Raw genomic sequence first — 21,208 nt, 5'->3', positions numbered from 1 at the left:
ACACTTCCCGTGGCCTGGATTTTCTCTGTATTCTCTTTGTCCTTCCCAAACACCCAAAACCAGGGTGAAAACAAAGATGTTAAATACCGACCTGCTTGGGGACACGGGGGGATCTTCCAGGGGATGCGGGGGACGCTCGGTTCCAGGGATTTGAGGGGTCCTGGGAGGGACCTGGGGGTTTCTCAGGGCGTTGGGCACCCCAGTTCCAGCGGCTCGGCTGCGCTGGGTGAGGGAGGAAGAGGGAGGAAGAGAGGAGCGGGAAGAGACGGAAGAGAAGCAGGGAGGAAGAGGGGACACAGGGGAGCGGCAGGAAATGGAGGAGCGATTTTGCAACTACGCGCTTCTCCCGCCTGGTCACTGAGGTCGCAGGTCCCCGGGTCCGGCACCATCGCCTCCCCAAAAACCCGCAGGTGAGCGAGGAGGCGGCGCTCCCCCTAAATCCATCATGGGAGGCTCCGGGAGGGTTTTTTTTCGTTTCAGGTGATGTTTGGATCTTTCATGAGCCCAAAGCTGGAAATGGCGCTGTGGGATCTTGGCTGCTCCCATGTGGGATTGCCCGGTATCGGGGGGAGGGGGCGATATCGACCCTGGGGGTCTCCGGCTGAGCCGGGGGAGAAGGCGGGAGCCCCGGAGCGGGGAGAGCGCAGAGGGGCGATCCGGAGCCGGGGGACCCCCGGCAGCCTGGAGGGGTGCGGGAGGTTGGTGCTGAGCGGGCTCCGGGCCCCCGAGGCTGAAAGGGGCGCTGACTGCTCCAGCTGCCCTTGGGCAGCGCCACCATCAAACCCAACCGCTCAGCCCTTGTTTTCCCCCCAAACCAGGATTTCCAATCTTGTCTGCATTAAGGAGGAGGAGGCCGTGAGGACGAGGTCGATGGCCCGGGAGCTGCAGGCAGGTGAGGAGGAAGTCAGTGCCCCTTTCCCCTGTGTCCTGCTCCATCTCCCAGCCCAGCACGGCCCCGGCTGCAGCACAGCCCTAGGGGGATCTCCTTGCCCTTGCCTCTGGTATGGAGGCAAATCCCATCCTGTCCTTGTCCTTCCTCCCCCAGACAAGGAGCTGAGCACGGACAGCAGGGAGGACAAATCCCCGCGGCACAGCCTCGGGCAAGAGGCCGTTTGCAGCGGCTCCACGGCGCAGGAATGCAACGGGGAGGAAAAGCCCACAGATCCCGCAGCAGGAGGGGCTGCAAACGCACAGCCCAGGGATCCCAGCAGGAAAGAGCCAGCCTGGGCCGGGGAGGCGGCCGGAGCTCGGAGCTGGGGCTGCGTGAGCAGCTTCACCATGGGGAGAAGCCCCACGAGTGCTCGGAATGTGGGAAAGGCTTCAGGAGGAGATCCAACCTGATCAGACACTGGAGAATCCACACAGGGGAACGGCCCTACGAGTGTGGGGAGTGTGGGAAGAGATTCATCCAGAGCTCAAGCCTGACTGTGCACCAGAGGATCCACACTGGGGAGAGGCCCTATGAGTGTGATAAATGCAGGAAGAGGTTTCACACCAGCTCTCATCTCCTCGAACACTATCACACTCACAGGGATGAGAGGCCTTATGAGTGTTCTGACTGCGGGAAGGGCTTCAAGCACAGCTCCACTCTCATCAGTCACCGGCGCATCCACACTGGGGAGAGACCCCACGAGTGTCCTGAGTGTGGGAAGAGCTTCTACAGGAGCTCTCACTTGACCAGACACCAACGGAGTCTCCACTGAGGGAAGCCCTGCGAGTTCCTTGAGTGTGGGAAGAGCTTCGTGCGCTGCTCCAGCTCCATCCCCATGGCAGGATCTGCGCTGGATGATCCCCAGGGACCCCTGGTGGGCAGAGCCCCCTGAGCCCTGGTGCTGCTGATCCGTGTTGGGAAGACACCTGGCTTGGGGCTCCACACCCTCCTGGCTCCCTGTGGCCTGAATTTTCTTTGCATTTCTCTCTGACCTTCCAAAACACCCAGAACTGGGGTAAAAGGACATGCTTGGGAACATGGGGGGATCTTCCAGGGGATGTGGGGGACGTTGGTTTCCAGGGATTTAAGGCTCCTTGGGGGTTGCTCAGGGCTTTGGGTACTCCAGGCCCAGCAGCTCCAGCTGCACTGGGAGACCCTGGTGGAGGTTCTGGGGCAGCTGATCAATGACCCACTGCCCTGACACTGTCCCCATGTCCTCCTGCCCTGGCTCCGGCTGTCCCCTGTCCAGGATTCCCCTCTCCTCACTGTCAGTCCCCTTGACCCCAGCCCATTCCCATCTCACCCCACTGTCACTCCTGTCCTTCTCCCATCCCAGTCCGAATTCCATTCCTGGTTTCATTCCCTGTCCATGTCTCGTATTCTCTGCTGGTTGCCGTTCACATATTCCCAGTCCCATATTCCATGCCCAGTTTCCCTTTTTTTATCCCAGTCCTACTCCCATTCCCATAATTCCATTTCTATTTCCAGTCCCCTTCCCATATTTTCATTGCCAATCCTGTTCCCATATTCCCATTTCCCTTCCTTGTCTCATGTTCTTAATCCCCATCCCATATTATCTCCCAGTTATTATTTCCATATTCCTGGTTCCTCTTTTCGCTCCCGTTCCCATGTCCCTGTCCCCATTCCCAGTTCCAATCCCAGTGCCTGTCCCCATTCCCAGTAGTTGGAATGTGTAACACAGAAGCCTTTTTAGAGTCCCTCCGAGAGAGAACAGAATGCAAGAATTAAATTAAAAACATTTTCAGAAATGAATTATATTAAGCCACACCAACATGAAATAGATCTCTAAGGTTTAGTTTAAAGAAGTAGAAATATTAAGTTGCATAGATATGAAGTAGAAGTATAAATCATAGTGTGAAGTACATAGAAATATGTTTTAAATGCCCTAAGAAGAAAAAGCAGTAGAATCTCATGTAAAAACCAAACTGCAGTAAGAGCTTAAAAGCACAGCTCTAGACATGAATACAAACCAGTAAAAATATGTTTTATATTCTTCCCATAGAACACATAGGCCCGTGCACTAGTTAGAATAAACTTTCGTATTAGAAAAACAGAATTCTAATAGGTTTAGGAGAAATGCTTCAGGTTCCTGGTTTTTAATCACTGGCAAATTTGTCAATAAAAATTCGTGTTGGAGCCAGAGCTCTCTCTTGCTTGTCTCTCGTCCCTCTCGCTTCCTCCCCCCCATCATCATCATCACCACTACCACGCTGTGAGAAAGAAGAAGAGGAAGATGCAGAAGAAAAGAACAGAAGAAGAAAGGCCAGGGAGCATCTGCCTCTGGAGACTCTGCACCAGCCGCAGCTTCGACCTCTTGCAGCAGAGAGCTGCTCCTGCTTCCATCGGGACTTTATGGCAGAGAGATTGAACAGGGACTGGAGGAGCCTTGGGCTCTTTGCCTTGGAGCCTGACGTGCCTTCACAAGAAACAACTTTACAGCAGCCAGCAACTGCTCTGCTCTGGGAAGATCTAAAGCCACAACCAATCCCCACAGCGGTTGCCAGTCCCGGTGCCGTTCCTGAGGGCGGCCTCTGCCACGGGGACCTGAGGGCTCCACAGCTCGGGCTGCCTGTGCCACAGGAACCCTTCAGCACTGCTGCTGCCCGTGGCCAGCTTGCAGAGAGCACAAGGCTTTGGCATTGCTCAGGGCCCCCAGCTGGCCACAGCAGCCCATCCTGCCAGCAGCCCTGGGCTCAGAGCCCTCCCTCCTGCTGGGGCCGGGCAGGGGCCATGGGCTGCCCCAGGCTCCTGTTCTTGCCACTGGGAGTGACTGGGAATTACTGCAAGCATGCTGAGTGACACTGGGATCATACTGGATCATACTGGATCATACTGGCAGCAACTGGGACTGCACAGAGCATGACTGAGAGTGGCTGTGAGCAAGTGGGATCAGGCTGGAACAAAGTCAGGGACACTGGCAGTGACTGGGAACATGCTGGCAGCAACTGGGATACACTGGGAAAGATTGAAACCATAGTGGTGGAAAATGGGAGCAACTGGAACCACATTGGATAATAATGGGAGCAGCTATGCCTGTGCCAGGGCCATATTGGGATCCTACTGAAACTGGCTGGGATCATACTGGAATCAGACTGGGAGTGACTGGAAAATTGCTGGCTGTGAGTGGAACCATGGTGGAGGTGACTGGGAGCAACTGGGCCCACACTGGGAGTGACAGGGAGTCAGTCCTGGGCATGGCTGGAGTAATACTGGGAGTATCGGGAATGACTGGGATCATACTGGGGTGACTAGGATTGTAGCAGAATTTGTCTGGGATCATCTAGGAAGTGACAGGTATCATCCTGGAAGTGACTGGGACCATATTGGGAGTGAATGGAGCCATACTGGGATCATCCTGGCAGCCACTGTGATTACAATGGGTATGAAATGGAACCTGATGGGGGTTACTGGGAGCTACTGGGCCCATGTTGGGAGGCAAACATGGACACATTGGGAGCAACTGGAATCAACTGGATGCTAATGGAAATAGGTGAGGGAACTGAGACCACATCTGGATCATACTGGGAGTAAGTGGCGATTATCTTTGGACAAGTGACAGAAACGGGTCATACTGGAGGCAACTGGGAGTAACTGGGAAAGACTAGGATCATTCAGAGGTAACTAGAACCTACTGTGCAACTGGGATATACTGGGAGTGTCTGTAACCATACTGGGGGGACTGGAACCACACGAGAAGAGCTGGGATCATGCTGGGGACAACTAGGAGTGAGTGGACCATGCTGAGGGGGACTGGGAGTATTCTAGGGACAGCTGGGATCATACTGGAAGGAACTGGGAACAACTGGAACTATTCTGGGAGACTCGAATCATATTGGGATCACACTGAGAGTTACTGAAATCACACTGGGATGGACAGTGGGCAGCTGGAATCATGCTGAGAGGAACTGGGAGGAAGTGCAAGTGACTGGGATCCACTGGAAAAGACAGGAAGTCACAAGGATCACACTGGATGCTGCTGGGGTCATGGTGGCATTGACAGGGAGCAACTGGAATCATACTGGGAGTGACTGGAATTAGACTGCATGTGACTGGGATCATACTATGAGTGGCTACAATCATACTGGGATTATATTGGACGTCAATGGACCCTGACTGGAGGCTACTAGGAGCTACCAGGCCCATACTGGCAGCCAAATGCACACATACCGGGATGAACTGGGAATGACAGGATGCATGCTGGTTACAACTGAGATGTACTAGGAGTGACTGGGATAATCCTGGGGGCAGCTGAACCATGCTGAGGTAACTTGGAGTGCCTGGGAATGACTGAGAATGTTCACAGCAACTGGGATATACTGGGAGTGCCTGAGACCATTGGGATGGTGACTGGGACAAAAATTGGGAGCCACTGGGATGTGCTGGGGAGTACTGCGGGCAATGTGAGTGACTGGGGCCCTGCTGGGAGAGACTGGCATCATACTGGGAATGACGGCGACTGTACTGGGGGCAACTGGGAGAACTGGGAACACACTGGACAAAAAGCTGGAGGAACTGGCAGCAACTGGGACCCTGCTGGGGGCAAAGTGGTTCACAATAGGAATGGACGGGAATGACTGGGTTCATACTGGGAGAAACAGGGATCCTGCAGGCACTGAGGGGAGTGACCAGGATCATACTGGGAGTGACCGGGCTCATACTGGGAGCAGCCATTCCCGGCACCGGACCCCGAAACCCCTTTGCGGCCACCGCGCCCCTGTCTGAGAATTGGTTAGAAAGCCATGGACACAACTGTGGATATGGCTCAGCTGAGGCCTTGTTGCAGGAGAGCAGGTCCTGCTAAGTAGCAGCTAGGCCTTGCTCTTAAGCAGATTTTGCTGAGCAGCAGTGTTTGCTTTTAAGAGACTTTTGCAAAAGCAATAGAGCTAGCATAATTTGCAGAGTTAGTCGATAAGTAATACATATGCCATTGTTCAATCAAGGCTTAACTTCCAGGGAAGCACGTAGCAAGCGAGGTAAAGCCTGGGACGGATACTATATAGCACTAAGTATAAGAATAAGGGAAGTAGGAGCAATGGAATAGCACGTATGTTTTTGGCTAGAAATTCAGTAGGCGTGATATCTCACACTCGCAATAATCAATACTAGAGAAGGCGTACATAGGTAAAAACCAGTAAGATTGTACTACTAGAATAATGCTGATTTATGCTATGTGGGCTATAAAAGTGTCTGATGTCTCATAAAGTGGGATTATGCTTTATCAATCACATGATTGGCTGGCTGATCCCCTCGCTATTCCTCCACGAGCGCCTCCGCACCCCTGCATCCAAGCCTTTAACAAATGCCCTGAATCTTTTGCCTACTCCTGATGGATCATCCCAGTATTGAATAGCACAGATTTTCAGGTTTCTAAATCAGCTAGTGACAGTGGTACCTTAATTTTTATGAGACTCAGAGATCCTGTTGCCTCCTGTCCTGGTTAGGAGGACAGGTGTCTGCCAAGAAAGGCAGAAGGCTTCTCTTTCAAATGGAGAATGTTAACCCCTCCCTCCAAATTATTATAATTTTGAAATTAAGGGCTCTCAGGCAAGTTCTTTACTAGGAAAATTAAAACAGAAACACAGGAGAATCCCAAAACACTGACAGAATCAGAGTACAACCTGCCACCCCATCAGTCAGGGTGTGGCAGCAGTCCCATTAAACGGGATAAGGGTCACTGCCCCCCGTGGCTTTAACAGATGGTGACAGAACACACATTGCTGGTCACATCCTGTACTGCAACCAAGACACATCCCATAACTGTACCTGAATGACCATCTCCCAAAAAGATGATGATCTTCCTCCCAGCCCTTGCAAATGAGTCCAAGGGGGGGGACACTGAATGGTGACAATACCATAACTTCCTTTCTGCCTTGGTTCTATACTCTGAGTTCTTCCTCTTTCAAGTTCTGGAGAGGAAGGAAGGCTCAAAGGCAATTTTCTCAGCAATATTTACCAGGGATTTCAAATGCCTTCCCTGTCCTCCCTCTTCCCATGACTCAAAGGAGCAACCAAAATCCTCCATTCCTTCCTCATTCTCTTTTTATTTTAAAATACCTTTATCCTATTGAACATGCAGAACAACACCTAAGTCCTCCCTTTCCTTCTGTTTTGTGATCTTTTTTCCAAAGCAAACACTCAAAGGATCCCTTGAGGCCAAATTAAAACCACATTTCTGCTGCAATTCAGCGGTGATCCTTTGGATAAAAAAAATACATATCCAGATGTACAGCCTCATCTCATTTTCCTTCTTTTCCCAAAAATAGCAGTAACTGCATCAAGATATTATAACTCAGGGTTCAGTTTATTGCTTCTTCTCCCTGTCATCTATTTTATAAAGGGTCCACTATTTATCAACAATATGCAGTGAGGGATTTCTTAGTCTCTGTGCCCCTGGTGACCTTCTTGTCTTTCCATCGTTTTAATATGCATCCGAGGGGACTCAGATCTATTGGCCTGCTGGCTGACGTGCACATCCTCTGTTCATCTCCTCTTACACTCTGTTGATTTTTGATGATACTTAAGTTTCCACACTGGACTTTATACATTATTGTTTTCTCTCTCCTCCTTGCTTCTGTTACTTTTACACCACAATTGGTACACACAGGGCATCTTTGGGCTGCTCTGCACCAATATTCTCTCCTGCAACTGCAGCAATGTCCATAAACAAAAGGACTACAATCTCTATGCCCCTTATACAACAAGCAGGGTATTGGGAGGGTTACAAGGAGGATAGGGCATCAGTCACTTTGCTTTCCCTGCCACTCCTGTCATGGGAAAGTGGAAATGCAGGTAGAGCTACTGCACTTACCTCGTGTCAGATGACAAATCACATTGATGTCAGTCCCTCTGTTCTTTCTCACCACAGGCTTTATCCTTCACCAGCCAAGCCCCTCATGGCAGCAATGGAAATGTGGTTCCACATGTTCACACTCTTTCATACCATACAAAAGGGTAGTCTGGGGCTTTCCCACAACCTAGAAAATTGTCTGAGCACTTAATGTGGTCCTAGAACCCAAAAGATACCATCCTGTTGCTGGACAAAATTCCCAGCTAGGCTGCCAGCAACCTATGTCCTCCACAACTTGCTCCTAAGATCTCTAGATGCTTAACCAGTTTCAATTTCATATTTGCAAGATCATAGAATGCTCTTTTCCTCTGAGACTGTGTCTCCTCTTCTTGTATTCCTAGAGATGATCCTTGGAACACACACTCAATTTTCTGACTCTTTCTACTCCAATTTATAGCATTCCATACCCAAAGGAAAAGGTAACACAGGGTTGAGCACATTCCCATCCTTACTTTAACAAAGGCAGGGAATAAACAATGTTGCAGTGAAAGACTTAACACAGGCACGCACACACGCACACTATAATACCACACTTAATAAAAGCGCTAAACCAGCTCCCAGGCCGTATTCCTGTCAGCATACCACTCTCAACCTCGGGGACTCTAACCCACCTAGGGACTCTATCCCCTGACCCAGGACTGTGTAGGTGAGACTCCAAACCACCTTTGAAAGTGACCCCTGAGACTTTAACCAACACTCTGTGAAAGAGCTGTGGAGGTGGGTGCCTCTGTACATGACTGAGTATTGTTTTACATCATGGCTAATAAAGCAACAGACAGAACAAATGTGAACAGTTACTGACAAAGAGCTTTTTCATATCACATATCTCAGGTCCTTGTCTGTTCCTGCATGGATCTGTGGAGGTACCAAGAGCTTTCCTGTGGAATGTTCTACCTACCCCAAGAGTAAAGAGGGAGCTGGAGAAGGAGCTTGCCAGGCTGCTCTCTATCATTTTCCAGCAGTCCTGCTCAAGTGCACAAGTCCGAGCTGAGTGCCAATGTGCAAATGTAAGAGCCGTGCACAGAAAGAGTTGGTGGGAAGGATGATCCAGGAGTCACAGGCCTGGCAGCCTGAGCTTGCTACCAGGAAAGGCCTTGGAGCAGATCCTCCTGAGTGCCATCCCACGGCACCTGCAGGGAACCAGGGGCCCTGCTGGAGGCTGGGAAAGCTCTGCAGGGGGATGGGGACAGCTGGGGGTCCTGGCGGCCTGTTGAGGATTCTGTGCAGCTGTTTAGGGGGGGTTGGTGTTGGTGGGAGTCAGCTTCTGTGCTTTGGCCCAGCTTTGGTTACGGAGGGCAGAAAGAATAGCTGTGATTTTTCCGGTTACTGGTTTTGATTGTCCCACAGGGAAGAAGAGGGGACAGCTGCACTTTATGAACCACTTAGATGTCTGTACCAGGAGGAGGATTAGCCATTGTGCAATCTCATTATTTGTTTGGGTTAATTTTGGAACACTGAGTGGACTTTTATTCCTTCCAAACTTTTACTCCTTGCTGCTTTGAGATGGGACGCCATCTTCCAAATCTTTCATGTTTTCAGACCATACCAATGAATATGGAAAGTTTGCAATATTTGGGAGATACTTATGTAGAGCAATCCTTTAGTGAGGATTCTTAAATGCCCTGAGCCCGCAGGGCAGGGCAATGATTGCTGATGGTTTGAGCCATTCCTAAAGATTCTGTCAGGCTGTTTTAGACACTTGGGGTGAGGGATTCCTTCCATCATGGGCCACTTTGGGTGGGCTGGCGGCAGCCCCAGGGCTGGTGGCAGTGTGTTCAAGGGCTCTTTGTGACACGGTGCAGCATGGTCACCATGGCATGGAACAGGACAGGGTGTCAAAGGGCCCTTTGTGACACGTGGTGATATAAGAGCTGATGGTGACACGGCCACGGCACAGTGCTCAGAGCACGCGACGGGACAGGAGCGGTGCCGTGAGGAGCCCCCGCACAGCGCACTCGTTCCTGTCGGACCCGGAGCTTTTCTGAGAGTTATTCCTGCAGCTGACTTTGCAGCCAGACTGCAGGACTGTTTGTCTCACAGCTTTCCCAAGGCACCTTTCTACAAGGTGCCCTCAAGGCCAGACTGAAATGACAGGCAGATTTCCCAGCTGTTTCCCACTCTTCAAAGTGTTCAGAAGAATGAAAAGGAGAGGCTCTAGAGTCCACCCAGCACAAGAGCCTGAAGAGCCGGAGCCATTTCAGACAATGCAGGATGGTGAGAGGCACAGCTGGGTAAAAGAGCTGATGGCTGCTGCCAGCTTGATCACTTCCCATCCCATCCCATCCCATCCCATCCCATCCCATCCCATCCCATCCCATCCCATCCCATCCCATCCCATCCCATCCCATCCCATCCCATCCCATCCCATCCCCTGGGGACATGCCCAGGCACAGGACAGAAGAGGGGCTGGGCAGACACCCCGCAGTGCCCGTGCTCATGTTCCCCTGGAGCATCCTGGGGCTGTCCCTGCCTGGGGAGCGCAGGGCTGGGCTCTGTTCTCTGGCCTCTCCCGCAGCCCCTCAGCTCTGGCTGTGCTCGGTCTTTTCCAGCTGCAGCCATGGACCGCACACACGAGCAGGACCCCACCGGTGGCCGCTTCCGCAGAGCACTGAAGGTACCTGCAGCCATCCCCACCTGGGCTGGGCCTGCTGTCACTGCTCAGCCCAGCACAACGCTTGGAGCACTCCATGGAACTTGCCTCTCCTCCCTGTCCTTTGTTCTCCTTCAGATGCTGCAGAAGTTTGTGCCGGTGCGACGTAGAAAGACCAGCACAGCAACAGAGGGCACAGCTGAGCCTGACTCCAGCCTGACCGAGCTCCAGGCAGAGCCTGATGTCAGCCCAGATGTGCCTGAGCGCTCAGAAGAGTCTGACACTGTAAGGAGTGATGACAGGGTGCAGGCTGACATGGCAGTGATTGAGGATGTGGGCATGACAATTGCTGACACTGGAGAGACTCAGGGCATCACAAACACTGACACCACTCCCACTCTGAGTCACTCTGAGGAACTCATAGTGGATTACTTCAAAGACCATTGTGCTTCTCAGCACCACTTAAGCAGCCTGTGGCCAAGGCTCCATGCCTCCCAGGACTGTGTGCCCACTCAGGCCATGGTCACTGGGCCCCCTCAGTCATTGAAGGCAGAACAGCATGGCAGGAAGGGAAGCACTTCTCTGGGGAAGTTGGGGACATTACTGCCTCTGGCAGCTTTCCGAGTCTTCCCATGCCTTTTCAGGTGCCCGCCACAGTGAGATACATCCACCAGTGGCTCATGGCCAATGAGACTGATGAGCACAGGGTGGAGAGGTCACTGCTGGATGTCACCGAGGCACAGCCCACTGATGTGGTGATGACTCTCCTGTGTGTGTCCCCATCGTGTGACAGGTATGGGGCCCACCTGCCCAGAGGGCTCAGGGCTCACCAGCCCATCACCCTGTACAGCCTGTTCTAGCTCTGTCTGAACAACAGAGAGTTCCAGGGCCCTCTGGCTGCTCCCTTTCCCAGCCCTGGCTTGTCAGCACCCACCCCATGCTCCCTCCCTGCCCCTCAGGAGCCTGTCCCCACAGGGCTAAACTGCCTGGGTGCTGCTGGTGCGGGGCAATGGGCAGAGGCAGAGCTGGCAGCCAGCTCAGGTCCCTGCTGCTGCCCAGGCCACGGTGCTGTGTCTCAGACTGCCCTGAGACAGAGTTCTGACCCTACAGAGCTGCTATGGCTATGTGGAAGACAATCTTGTGCTCGCCCAGGACTGCAAAGCTGGCACGGTTGAGACTCCTGGATGTGCTGGGGAGCTGGCCAGAGCACAGCACGTGCACCTCCGATGGGGACACAACAAGAGTCTTTTCCCTGGCTGTGAGTTTCTGGAACTGGCTTTTTTCTCACCCCAAGGCTGCCCCTCCTGAAGCTCTCCACCCTCCTTCCCCCACCGAATCTCCCAGCCTGAGGTGCTGGGCTGAATCCTGGCCTAGGGGCAGCTTCAGGGGCACCAGGCCCGGTACTCCCCCTGCGTCTCCCTTGGCCTCTCCCTGCCACGCTCGGGCCCTGCCACACGGATACCTCAGCACTGAGCGCTGTCTTGGGGTGTTTGTCCTTTGCAGGCAACTGTGGTGATGTGGAAGATCCTCCAGGAGCCCTGCATCCCACACATAGTGACACTGTATTTCACCCGCCTGTTTGTCCACCTGCTCTTCCAAGCGTACTTCAGCACATTGGATACACCAGAGGAGGTTGATAAATTGTGGAAAACATGCCAGAAAGAACACGGCTTTGCTGCCAGCTCCAACAGGTTTTCCATCCCAGTCCTTCTGTCCCTGCCATGTCCCCAGGGCAGGAGCCAGTGCTCCCAGCGTGACCTGAGCTTTGCTCTGCACACAGGTTTGCACTGGAGACCCTGAAGTCCCTGCTCTGCCGAATGCAGTGTGAGGATGTGGTGACGGCAATGGAGCGCAAGTGTGGCTGGGACACGCTGCTGTCTGCTGACTCCCAGCACTATGCCATGGGTGTGCTGGTCAGGTGAGACCCCACCCTCTCCACTCTTTGTGCTCTGTGTCTGGAGTGCCCTACACAGTACCCGTGTTCATGGGCCAGAGGGCCTTGTCACCGAGGCACAGCCAAACAGACTGGAAAAGACTGGGAAAGAAGGGTGTCCAAAAGGAGCTGCCTCCAAAATAGCTCAGGTCTCCTTGCAGCAGGATGGTGGGGAAAGACCAGACCTCTGGGAATCAGTCCTGGGAGAGGTTTGTCCCCCTGACTCAGACCTTGCTTTCCTTTTCCTCCTTTCAGAGCAATGCGCTCCTCATCCACACCCTTGTTTTCTGGGATTGCATTGTACCTGCTCAGCCTGCTCAACATGGAGATGCCATGCTGGGATTTTGCTGCCCTGGCATTCATTGTGGAGGTGAGCCTGATGGCCAGCGCTGTCTCCCTGAGCTGCCTCCCAGCTCTCTGGCCTCTCATAGCCACACCTGCCTGGGACGGTGCCTGTGCCCTGTGCTGCTGTCTGGGCCCAGCCCTGTGCGGTTCTGGGCTCCTGCCGGCCAGGTCCCTGTCACTGCCCTGTGCCTTTCAGGTCTTGGAGTGCTTGGATGTGTCCAAATATGGGGCCAGTCTCCTGGAGATCATCTCAAAGAACCTGCAGAGCGAGTGCAGGGAGAGGCGTCACCTGGCGCTCAGATGCCTCATGTTGCTTGGCCCCGTGAATCCCCCCATGGTGAGAAGGGAGCAGCTGCTGAAGCCCTGCCAGCAGCATGAGCCTGGGGCATGCAGTCGCTTGCGCATGGCTGGGCTTTGGGTGCTGGGGCAGCTGATCCCAGCTCTCCTGCCTCCTGGGTCAGCTGCCCGCGTTGTTTGGGACAGGCCTTTGGCCTCTAGGCCCTGTGGCAGCAGAGTGGCCTTTCACACAGTTGTCTTCCAAACAGGCAAAAAAATTGTGGAACCTGACTGACAATCTTGTGGACATCCTGCAGGAAAACAATAGCTTCATGGTCAGGATGACCATCGTTGTACTTCAATCTTTGTTCCTCCACAATGGTGCCCCTGTACGCAGCCCCATCGCCCTGCGGCTGGCTGAGGCGCTCCTGCCACTCTTTGACCACGTAAGGCTCTGTGCCCCAGGCCACGGCCACCGACTGTGGCCCGGACACTTTGTGACCCGTGAATTTCAACGTTGGTGCCCATGCGGGCCTGAAGGTACCAGTGCTTAGGACTTTTTTCCTTCCTTTCCTACAGCATGATAGACAGGTGAAGCTGGGATCAATTGCTCTGTTTCAAGAGATGATAGGTTTAATAATGAAAAAGGACAGAAAAGCTCTGAAGACACCTGTGTGGCAGAGCGTGTTCCCACTCTTCATCTACTGCCACGATAAGAATCCGGATGTGGCAGAGGTGAGGACTCGTGGGCTGCCCGAGTCCCCGGGGGGGGGGGTTCGGCTGCCTCCTGCCCTGGTGTCTGGCGGGCTGCAGCCTCCTCCAGGCCTTGGCTTAGGGACACGGCTCCTGTGCCCTGAATTGCGGGGACATCTCTGCATCTCTGCTGGTGTCCAGGCCTCTCGGACAGCGCTGCTTTGTGTGACCAAGTTCCTCAGGAGGAGGGATCTCATGCAGCTCGTCAATACAGCGCAGCTGTGGAAGCTGGCCAAGTGCCTGGTAAGGACGGCCTGGAAGCGCCAGGCTCAGGCTGGAGAAGCCCCCTGAGCGCGGTGCTCACTGTGTGCAGCTGCAGCTGTGGCCCTGCCCAGCGCTGCCCGCAGGGGCCGCACGGGCCCGAGCCGGGTGCTGATGGAGCCCCGGCCCAGCGGGGCTGCGGGGCGGGCCGGCACCGCGGCTCCCCGGGCAGCAGCCAGCCCTGTGTCCCTGCAGAGCCCGGCCGGTGGCTGCTGGCCGCGCCTCAGGGCTGTGCGGGCAGGGGAGGCCGGGGCCGGGCGCGGGCAGCGCCTGCCAAAGGGCCGGAGCCCGCCCCGACCCTTCGCTCCCGCCGCTCTCCGTAGCTGGCAGAGGACAGGAGCCGAGCGGCCGAGCACCTGCGCCAGGCCCTGCCCTACCTGCAGAGCCCTCAGGAGCCCCTGCGAGCGGCGGCGTTCCGGTTTACGGGTGAGCCCAGGCTCCCTCCCCGCTCTGCCGCAGCTCGGCCCCAGCCCCGCCTGCTGCCCCGGCAGCTTCTGCTACCCGGGCCCGGCGCCGCGGAGCCCCGGCTGCTCTCGGGGCTGCTGCCGCCCTCTTGCAGCCGTGCCCTTGGTTGGCAGCGTGGCTGAGCCCTGCCGGGCCACGAGGGCCAGTGGCCACAGGACTGGCAGCGCCACTGGCCGGGAGCTGTGCCACTGGGCAGAGCCGTGACAGGGTCTGTGTTCCCAGGGATGGCCAGGGAACTCATGAGGGAGAAGAAGGAAGAGCTGCAGGTGCTCAATGAGGGTGAGTGAGGGCAGTGGGCTGTCAGTGGGGCTGGCGGGAGGAGCTGCAATCCCTGCCCTGCCTGCGGAGGGGTTTTGCTTCTTGTGTGAACGAGGGCTGGCGTGGGCAGAGCTCACAGAGATTTCCGGGATGCGGGCGGGGGGTTCATGGCCAGAAACTTGATCCCGTTGGTCCCCTCTTGGCCATGCCAATAGCTGGGAGGAATGCCCCTGACAGGAAGATCTCCTCGGATTCCCACAGATCCGGGCTTTGACCATGGCTCTGTTCCTCTCTCTTCCAGCCCTTCAAGCACTGAGTAAAGACAACAGCCCTTCCCATGCAAGCCCAGTAACTCAACTTGCATTCAGGCAAAGAGCTGCAGAACTACGTTCACCTGATGGCTCAGACAAAGCAGCGTCCCTTTAACACCTCCACGTGCCACAAGAGGAGACCACCTGGAGACCAGAGACCAGCTGGAGCTCCAGACAGAGCTGATGATTGTCACAGCTCTTGTGGCTTCAGCCGTCTCCCTGCTTGTAGACAGCTCCCTCTCTCCAGCCTTCAGACTGTGCCCATCCCTTTTGCTCCCCCTCCACTCTCTGTCCCTTTTGACAGCTCCCTCCCTCCAGCCTTCAGACTGTGCCCATCCCTTTTTTTTCCCCTCCACTCTTTATCCCTTTTGACAGCTCCCTCCCTCCAGCATTCAGAACTGTCCCATCCCTTTTTTCATTTCCATCCCTTTGCTTTGCCTTTCATCAATAAACAGTTTGGCTTCTTCACTTTGCCTGCATCTCTGTGGAGCTAAAGCAGCACAAATCCAGAGCCCTGGGACACACAGGCCCATCCTGCTGTTCTCTTCTGTGCCGTGTTTTGTGCAGAGACGCAGAGGAACGAAGGCAGATCATGTTAGAAGGGTCTCTGTGCTGTAAGATGTGCTAAAATCAAGGAAGCCAAGCCAATAAAGCCTCTCCAATATGGAGGGGCAGTATTCCAAATATAAGTAGAAAGAAGCCGAGGAAATGAACTACATCACACTGCCTCAAACCCTCCAAGGCAAGTGCTACATGATCACAATTGTAGAAGCCGCCACTAGATCATTAGAAACCCACCCTGTACCTCACACTACTACTCAATCTCTGCCATGACCCATCCCTCACAACTCCTCCCCACAAGGAGTTATACCTTATGGGAGATGCCCCAGCCAAGGAGAAAAGCCAAGGATTTCCTATCTAAATAAAATCTGAAATTTGAAACATCAGAGCAACCTTTCCCACTAAATTTCCAGAAGAAGACCAGGCCTATCTTCATCACCACCAGATGTTAAAAAAGGAACTACACCCTTCTCCAAAATCATTCGTTCAACAAAACCACATCTGTCACTCCAAGGAAACTACAGGTACCATTATTCAGACTGTAACCAACACCCTGAGCAACAGGGTTACAGGCTGCATTCTGACCTTGCCAGTGTTTTGTTCGTTATATTACTATACTTTTATTTTAATTTTCCCAGTTAAAAACTGCTATTCTAAATCCCATATCTTTGCCAGGGAGCTCATTAATTTCCAAGTCATATTAATTCAGAGGGAAGGAGTTTACATTTTCCGTTTCAAGAGAAGCTCCAGAGCTCCTCAGCAGACACCTGTCTGTCAAACCAAGACAGTGCCCTGCTGCAGCTCCATCCCCATGGCAGGATCCGCGCTGGATGATCCCCAGGGACCCCCGGTGGGCAGAGCCCCCCTGAGCCCTGGTGCTGCTGATACGTGTTGGGAAGACACCTGGCTGGGGGCTCCACATCCTCCCCGTGGCCTGGATTTTCTCTGCATTTCTCTTTGTCCTTCCCAAACACCCAAAACCAGGGTAAAAATAGAGATGTTAAATAACGACCTGCTTGGGGACACGGGGGGATCTTCCAGGGGATGCGGGGGACGCTCGGTTCCAGGGATTTGAGGGGTCCTGGGAAGGACCTGGGGGTTTCTCAGGGCGTTGGGCACCCCAGTTCCAGCGGCTCTGGCTGCGCTGGGAGAGGAGGAAAAGAGGGAAGAAAAAGAGAAGCGGGAAGAGACGGAAGAGAAGCAGCGGGAGGAAGAGGAGGGACACAGGAGGAGCGGCAGGAAGAGGAGGAGCGATTTTGGAACCACGCGCTTCTCCCGCACACCCGCACAGACCGCAGCGTCCCCCGGGAGCGGCAGAATCGCCCCCCCAAGAACCCGCAGGTGAGCGGGGAGAAGGAACTCGCCCCAAATCCATCATGAGGGGCTGCAGGAGGGTTTTACTTTGCGGTTCAGGGGATGTTTGGATGTTACAGGAGCGCAAAGCCGAGCCCCGGAGCGGGGAGAGTGCAGAGGGGCGATCCCGGAGCCGGGGGTCCACCGGCAGCCTGGAGGGGTGCGGGAGGTTGGTGCTGAGCGGGCTCCGGGCCCCCGAGGCTGAAAGGGGCGCTGACTGCTCCAGCTGCCCTTGGGCAGCGCCACCATCAAACCCAACGCGCTCAGCCCTTGTTTTCCCCCCAAACCAGGATTTCCCAAACCTTGGCTGCGTTGAGTAGGAGGAGGCTGCTAGGACGAGGAAGATGGCCCAGGTGCTCCAGGCAGGTGAGGAGGAAGTCAGTGCCCCTTTCCCCCTGTGTCCTGCTCCATCTCCCAGCCCAGCACGGCCCCGGCTGCAGCACAGACTTGGGGGGATCTCCTTGCCCTTCCCTCTGGCATGGAGGCAAATCCCATCCTGTCCTTGTCCTTCCTCCCCCAGACAAGGAGCTGAGCACGGACAGCAGGGAGGACAAATCCCCGCGGCACAGCCTCGGGCAAGAGGCCGTTTGCAGCGGCTCCAGGGCGCAGGAATGCAACGGGGAGGAAAAGCCCCGCAGATCCCGCAGCAGGAGGGGCTGCAAACGCACAGCCCGGGGATCCCAGCAGGAAAGAGCCAGCCCGGGCCGGGGAGGCGGCCGGAGCTCGGAGCTGGGGCTGCGTGAGCAGCTTCACCATGGGGAGAAGCCCCTAAAGTGCTCGGAATGTGGGAAGGGATTCACGTGGAGATCCAACCTGATCCAACACCGGAGAATCCACACAGGGGAACGGCCCTACGAGTGTGGGGAGTGTGGGAAAAGATTCAAACTCAGCTCACACCTGACTGTTCACCAAAGGAGCCACACTGGGGAGAGGCCCTACGACTGTGAGGAGTGTGGGAAGACATTCATCCAGAACTCACACCTGACTGTCCATCAGAGGTTCCACACAGGGGAGAGACCCTATGAGTGTGATAAATGCAGGAAGTGGTTTCAGAGCAGCTCCAGCCTTCTGAAGCACTATCGCACTCACTGGGATGAGAGGCCCTTCTCCTGCCACGACTGCAGGAAGGGATTCAAGCGAAACTCCAACCTCGTCAGGCACCAGCGCATCCACACTGGGGAGAGACCCTACGAGTGTCCCGAGTGTGGGAAGAGCATCTCCAGGAGATCTCACTTGAGCAGTCACCAAAAGAGTCTCCACTGAGAGAAGCCCTGCGCTTCCCCCGAGTGCAGGAAAAGCTTTGTGCTGGCTCCCTGTGACCTGGATTTTTTTACCTTTCTGTTTGTCATTCCCAGACTCCCAGTACCAGGGTAAAAATGAAGACATTGAACTAAGACATGCCTGCAGACACAGGGGCATCTTCCAGAGGATGTGGGGGACCCTGTGTTCCAGACACTTCAGGTTTCCTTGGGGGTTGCTCAGGGCTTTGGGCACCCCAGGCCCAGCGGCTCTGGCTGCACTGGGAGATGCTGATGGAGGTTCTGGGGCAGCTGATCAAGGACCCCCTGCCCTGACACCCTCCCCGTTTCCCCCTGACCCAGCTCCCGCTGTCCCCTGTCCAGGATCCTCCTCTCCCCACTGTCACTGCCCTTGCCCCAAGCCCATTCCCGTCTCACACCACTCCTGCCCCTGTCCCAGTTCAGATCCCATTCCCGGTATCATTCCTTGTCCTGTGTTCTCTGCCTGGTTACCGTTCACATATTCCCAGTCCCATATTCCCTGTCCTGTTCCCCTTCTAGTATTCCTGATCCCAGTGCCATTCCAATATTTCCATTTCTGTATTTCCAGTCTCCCTCCCATATTCCCATTCCCAATCCTTTTGCCCTATCCCCATGTCTGTTCCCTGTCCTATATTCTAAATCCCCATCCCATATTTTCTCACCAGTTTCTGTTTCCATATTTCCTGTTCTGTTCCCATATTATCATTCCCTTTTCCTGCTTTCATTCACATTCCAATGTCCCTTTCCCAGTCCCCACTCTCAGTCCCTGTCCCCATTCCCAGTTGTTGGAAAGTGGAACAGAGAAGCCTCTCTGACTCCCTCTGAGAGAGAACAGTATACAAGAATTAAATTTAATATATTTTGGCAAATTAAAATACAGGAAACCACACAGACATGAAATAGAGCTCTAAGTTTTAGTATAAGGAATTATAAATATTAAGTAGCATAGATATGAAGTAGAAGTTTAAATCTTAGTGTGAAGTACATAGAAATATGTTTTAAATACCATAAAAAGTTAAGGCCTTGGAATCTCCTATAAAATAGTGGCTGCTTTGAGACAATAAAAACTTAGTTCTAGACAAAATAAAATTACAGTAGGAATATTTTATATATTCTTCACATAGAACAGATAGGCCATATGCACAAGTTATATGTAGACTTTAGTATTATGGAATTCTAATAGGTTTAGGAGAAATTCATCAGGTTCACGGTTTTGGCTCATTGGGTAATTTGTCAATAAAAATCCGTGTGTTGGAGCCAGAGCTCTCTCTTGCTCCTCTGTCTTTGCTCTGTCCTCCTCCACCACCCATCATCAATCACCACTACCAGCATCGAGAGAAGAAGAAGAGGAAGATGAAGAAGGAAAGAACAGGAGAAGAAAGGCCAGGGAGCATCTGCCTCTGGAGACTCTGCACCAGCCGCAGCTTCGACCTCTTGCAGCAGAGAGCTGCTCCTGCTTCCATCGGGACTTTATGGCAGAGAGATTGAACAGGGACTGGAGAGCCTTGGGCTCTTTGCCTTTGGAGCCTGACGTGCCTTCACAAGAACAACTTTACAGCAGCCAGCAGCTGCTCTGCTCTGGGAAGATCTAAAGCCACAACCAATCCCACAGCCGGTCCCAGTCCTGGTTGTGGACCATGCTGGAGACCTAGGCCACATTTAGCTAGCCTTTCTCTCAAGTTCTAAGTATTTTGCTCAGGCATGAAACTTTCTCAGCCTCTAGCCAGGATTTTTCCCAGGCTAGAGATTCCTCTTTACTGTAAACACAAAAAGAAAGAATCATAACAGAGAAACACCTGCAAGGTCCCTGAGAAAGCCAGGGAGGAGATGTGTCTCCTTCTCTGATCAATGCTCTGTCTGTATTTGTTTTGTACGAATTGTCTTATTAAGGCAATGGTTTCTTTCAATAAATTGCTCTTTCTTGCTCTTTTCTGCCCCAAGCCAGAGAGTGTCCTTGTTGCTGTTTTTAGCTGCTCCATAACCCTTCCACAGCAACAGAGCCAGAACCAGCATCAGCAAATCACTGCTGTGTTTTGGCAGGACTTTGGTTCTGCACTTTCAAGCAACCAACAGCTTTTGGCATTTTTGTCACTGAAGCTCAGCACTGACTGAGTGGCATTTTTAATTTACTCCCCTAACTGCAAACAACCTTCAGACACACTTTAATGACAGACAGGCAGCAGTAAAATCTGTGCTTTGCTGCTATGAGACAGGTCAGAGGGCAGAGTCATATCAAAATAAAGGGACTGCTGCTTTAGCTGCCAGGCTGTGCAGAACACAGCAGCACTGCAAGTTAATCACGGCTCTCACATTCAGTCATTGTGCTGTAGTCATGCACAACAGTGGTCTTTGAAATACTAATTATTTATTAAAACTGATCTGAAGAGCTTCAGCAGAATGTGAGACCAGACACTGCTGTGAATACATGAACTGTGTGGACCACTCTGAAAATTAATCTGATGAAAACTAAGATTGGCAACTTCTGTTTCCCAAAAGATCAAAAGGCACTGTAAATGCAGGAAACAAAAGAATTATCTTCAAAAACAGATAATTATCAAATTCTAAGAATTATCTTCATCTTTTGCTGATGGCAGTTTCCCATAACTCCTTACTGCACTCAGAGGAAGCAACAAGTTCCCCATGCCCAGCACGGTTTGTATTTCACAATGCAGTACAAATGCAGGTATCCTAACAGGACTGTGCAGTCCATGTGCAGATTTTAAGGACATGCCCAAATGGATGATTGGCTGTGTTTACATGACCAGGACCACAGACAGTTCACTAAGTGTGTCTGATCAGGAAGAATTTCTCTAGCATACATTTAAGAGGTTTATATTACTTATATCCATTTTGTTCTTAGTGACAACGAAACAATTGCTCAAATTTAAGTTTCTGTTTTCTTCATCTCCTTAATGCATGCAGCAGAAGAACCTGCATCCTTAATGCAATGGTAAGGTTTGACAGCCAGACAGACTTAAAATTGGAGTGTATCTCAGTGTGAGTAAACCAGACTGGATGTCAGT

General features: G+C 53.2%; 1 protein-coding gene and 1 long non-coding RNA gene across 2 annotated transcripts; both read left to right on the top strand.

Moving 5' to 3' along the window:
- The first annotated feature begins 9,732 nt into the window (after positions 1 to 9,732).
- LOC306816422 lies at positions 9,733 to 10,707 on the top strand. Its single transcript, XR_013777667.1, has 3 exons — positions 9,733 to 10,013; positions 10,349 to 10,413; positions 10,528 to 10,707. It is a non-coding gene; the product is annotated as an uncharacterized lncRNA (long non-coding RNA).
- Positions 10,708 to 11,330: 623 nt separating this feature from the next.
- Positions 11,331 to 13,165, top strand: LOC306816423 (uncharacterized protein; the record flags this gene model as incomplete). The annotated part of the gene is made up of 6 exons (XM_079332860.1): positions 11,331 to 11,647; positions 11,893 to 12,080; positions 12,170 to 12,307; positions 12,578 to 12,692; positions 12,864 to 13,004; positions 13,151 to 13,165. The coding sequence occupies exons 1-6, from the start codon at positions 11,507 to 11,509 to the stop codon at positions 13,163 to 13,165; spliced, it is 738 nt and encodes a 245-aa protein (XP_079188986.1). The 5' UTR covers positions 11,331 to 11,506.
- Positions 13,166 to 21,208: the final 8,043 nt, after the last annotated feature.

The sequence above is a fragment of the Erithacus rubecula genome (genome assembly GCF_903797595.1).
Source record: "Erithacus rubecula genome assembly, contig: scaffold_576_arrow_ctg1, whole genome shotgun sequence".
Classification (NCBI taxonomy): domain Eukaryota; kingdom Metazoa; phylum Chordata; class Aves; order Passeriformes; family Muscicapidae; genus Erithacus; species Erithacus rubecula.
Note: the sequence above shows the minus strand (reverse complement) of the source record. Positions and strands in the feature narration are given on the sequence as shown.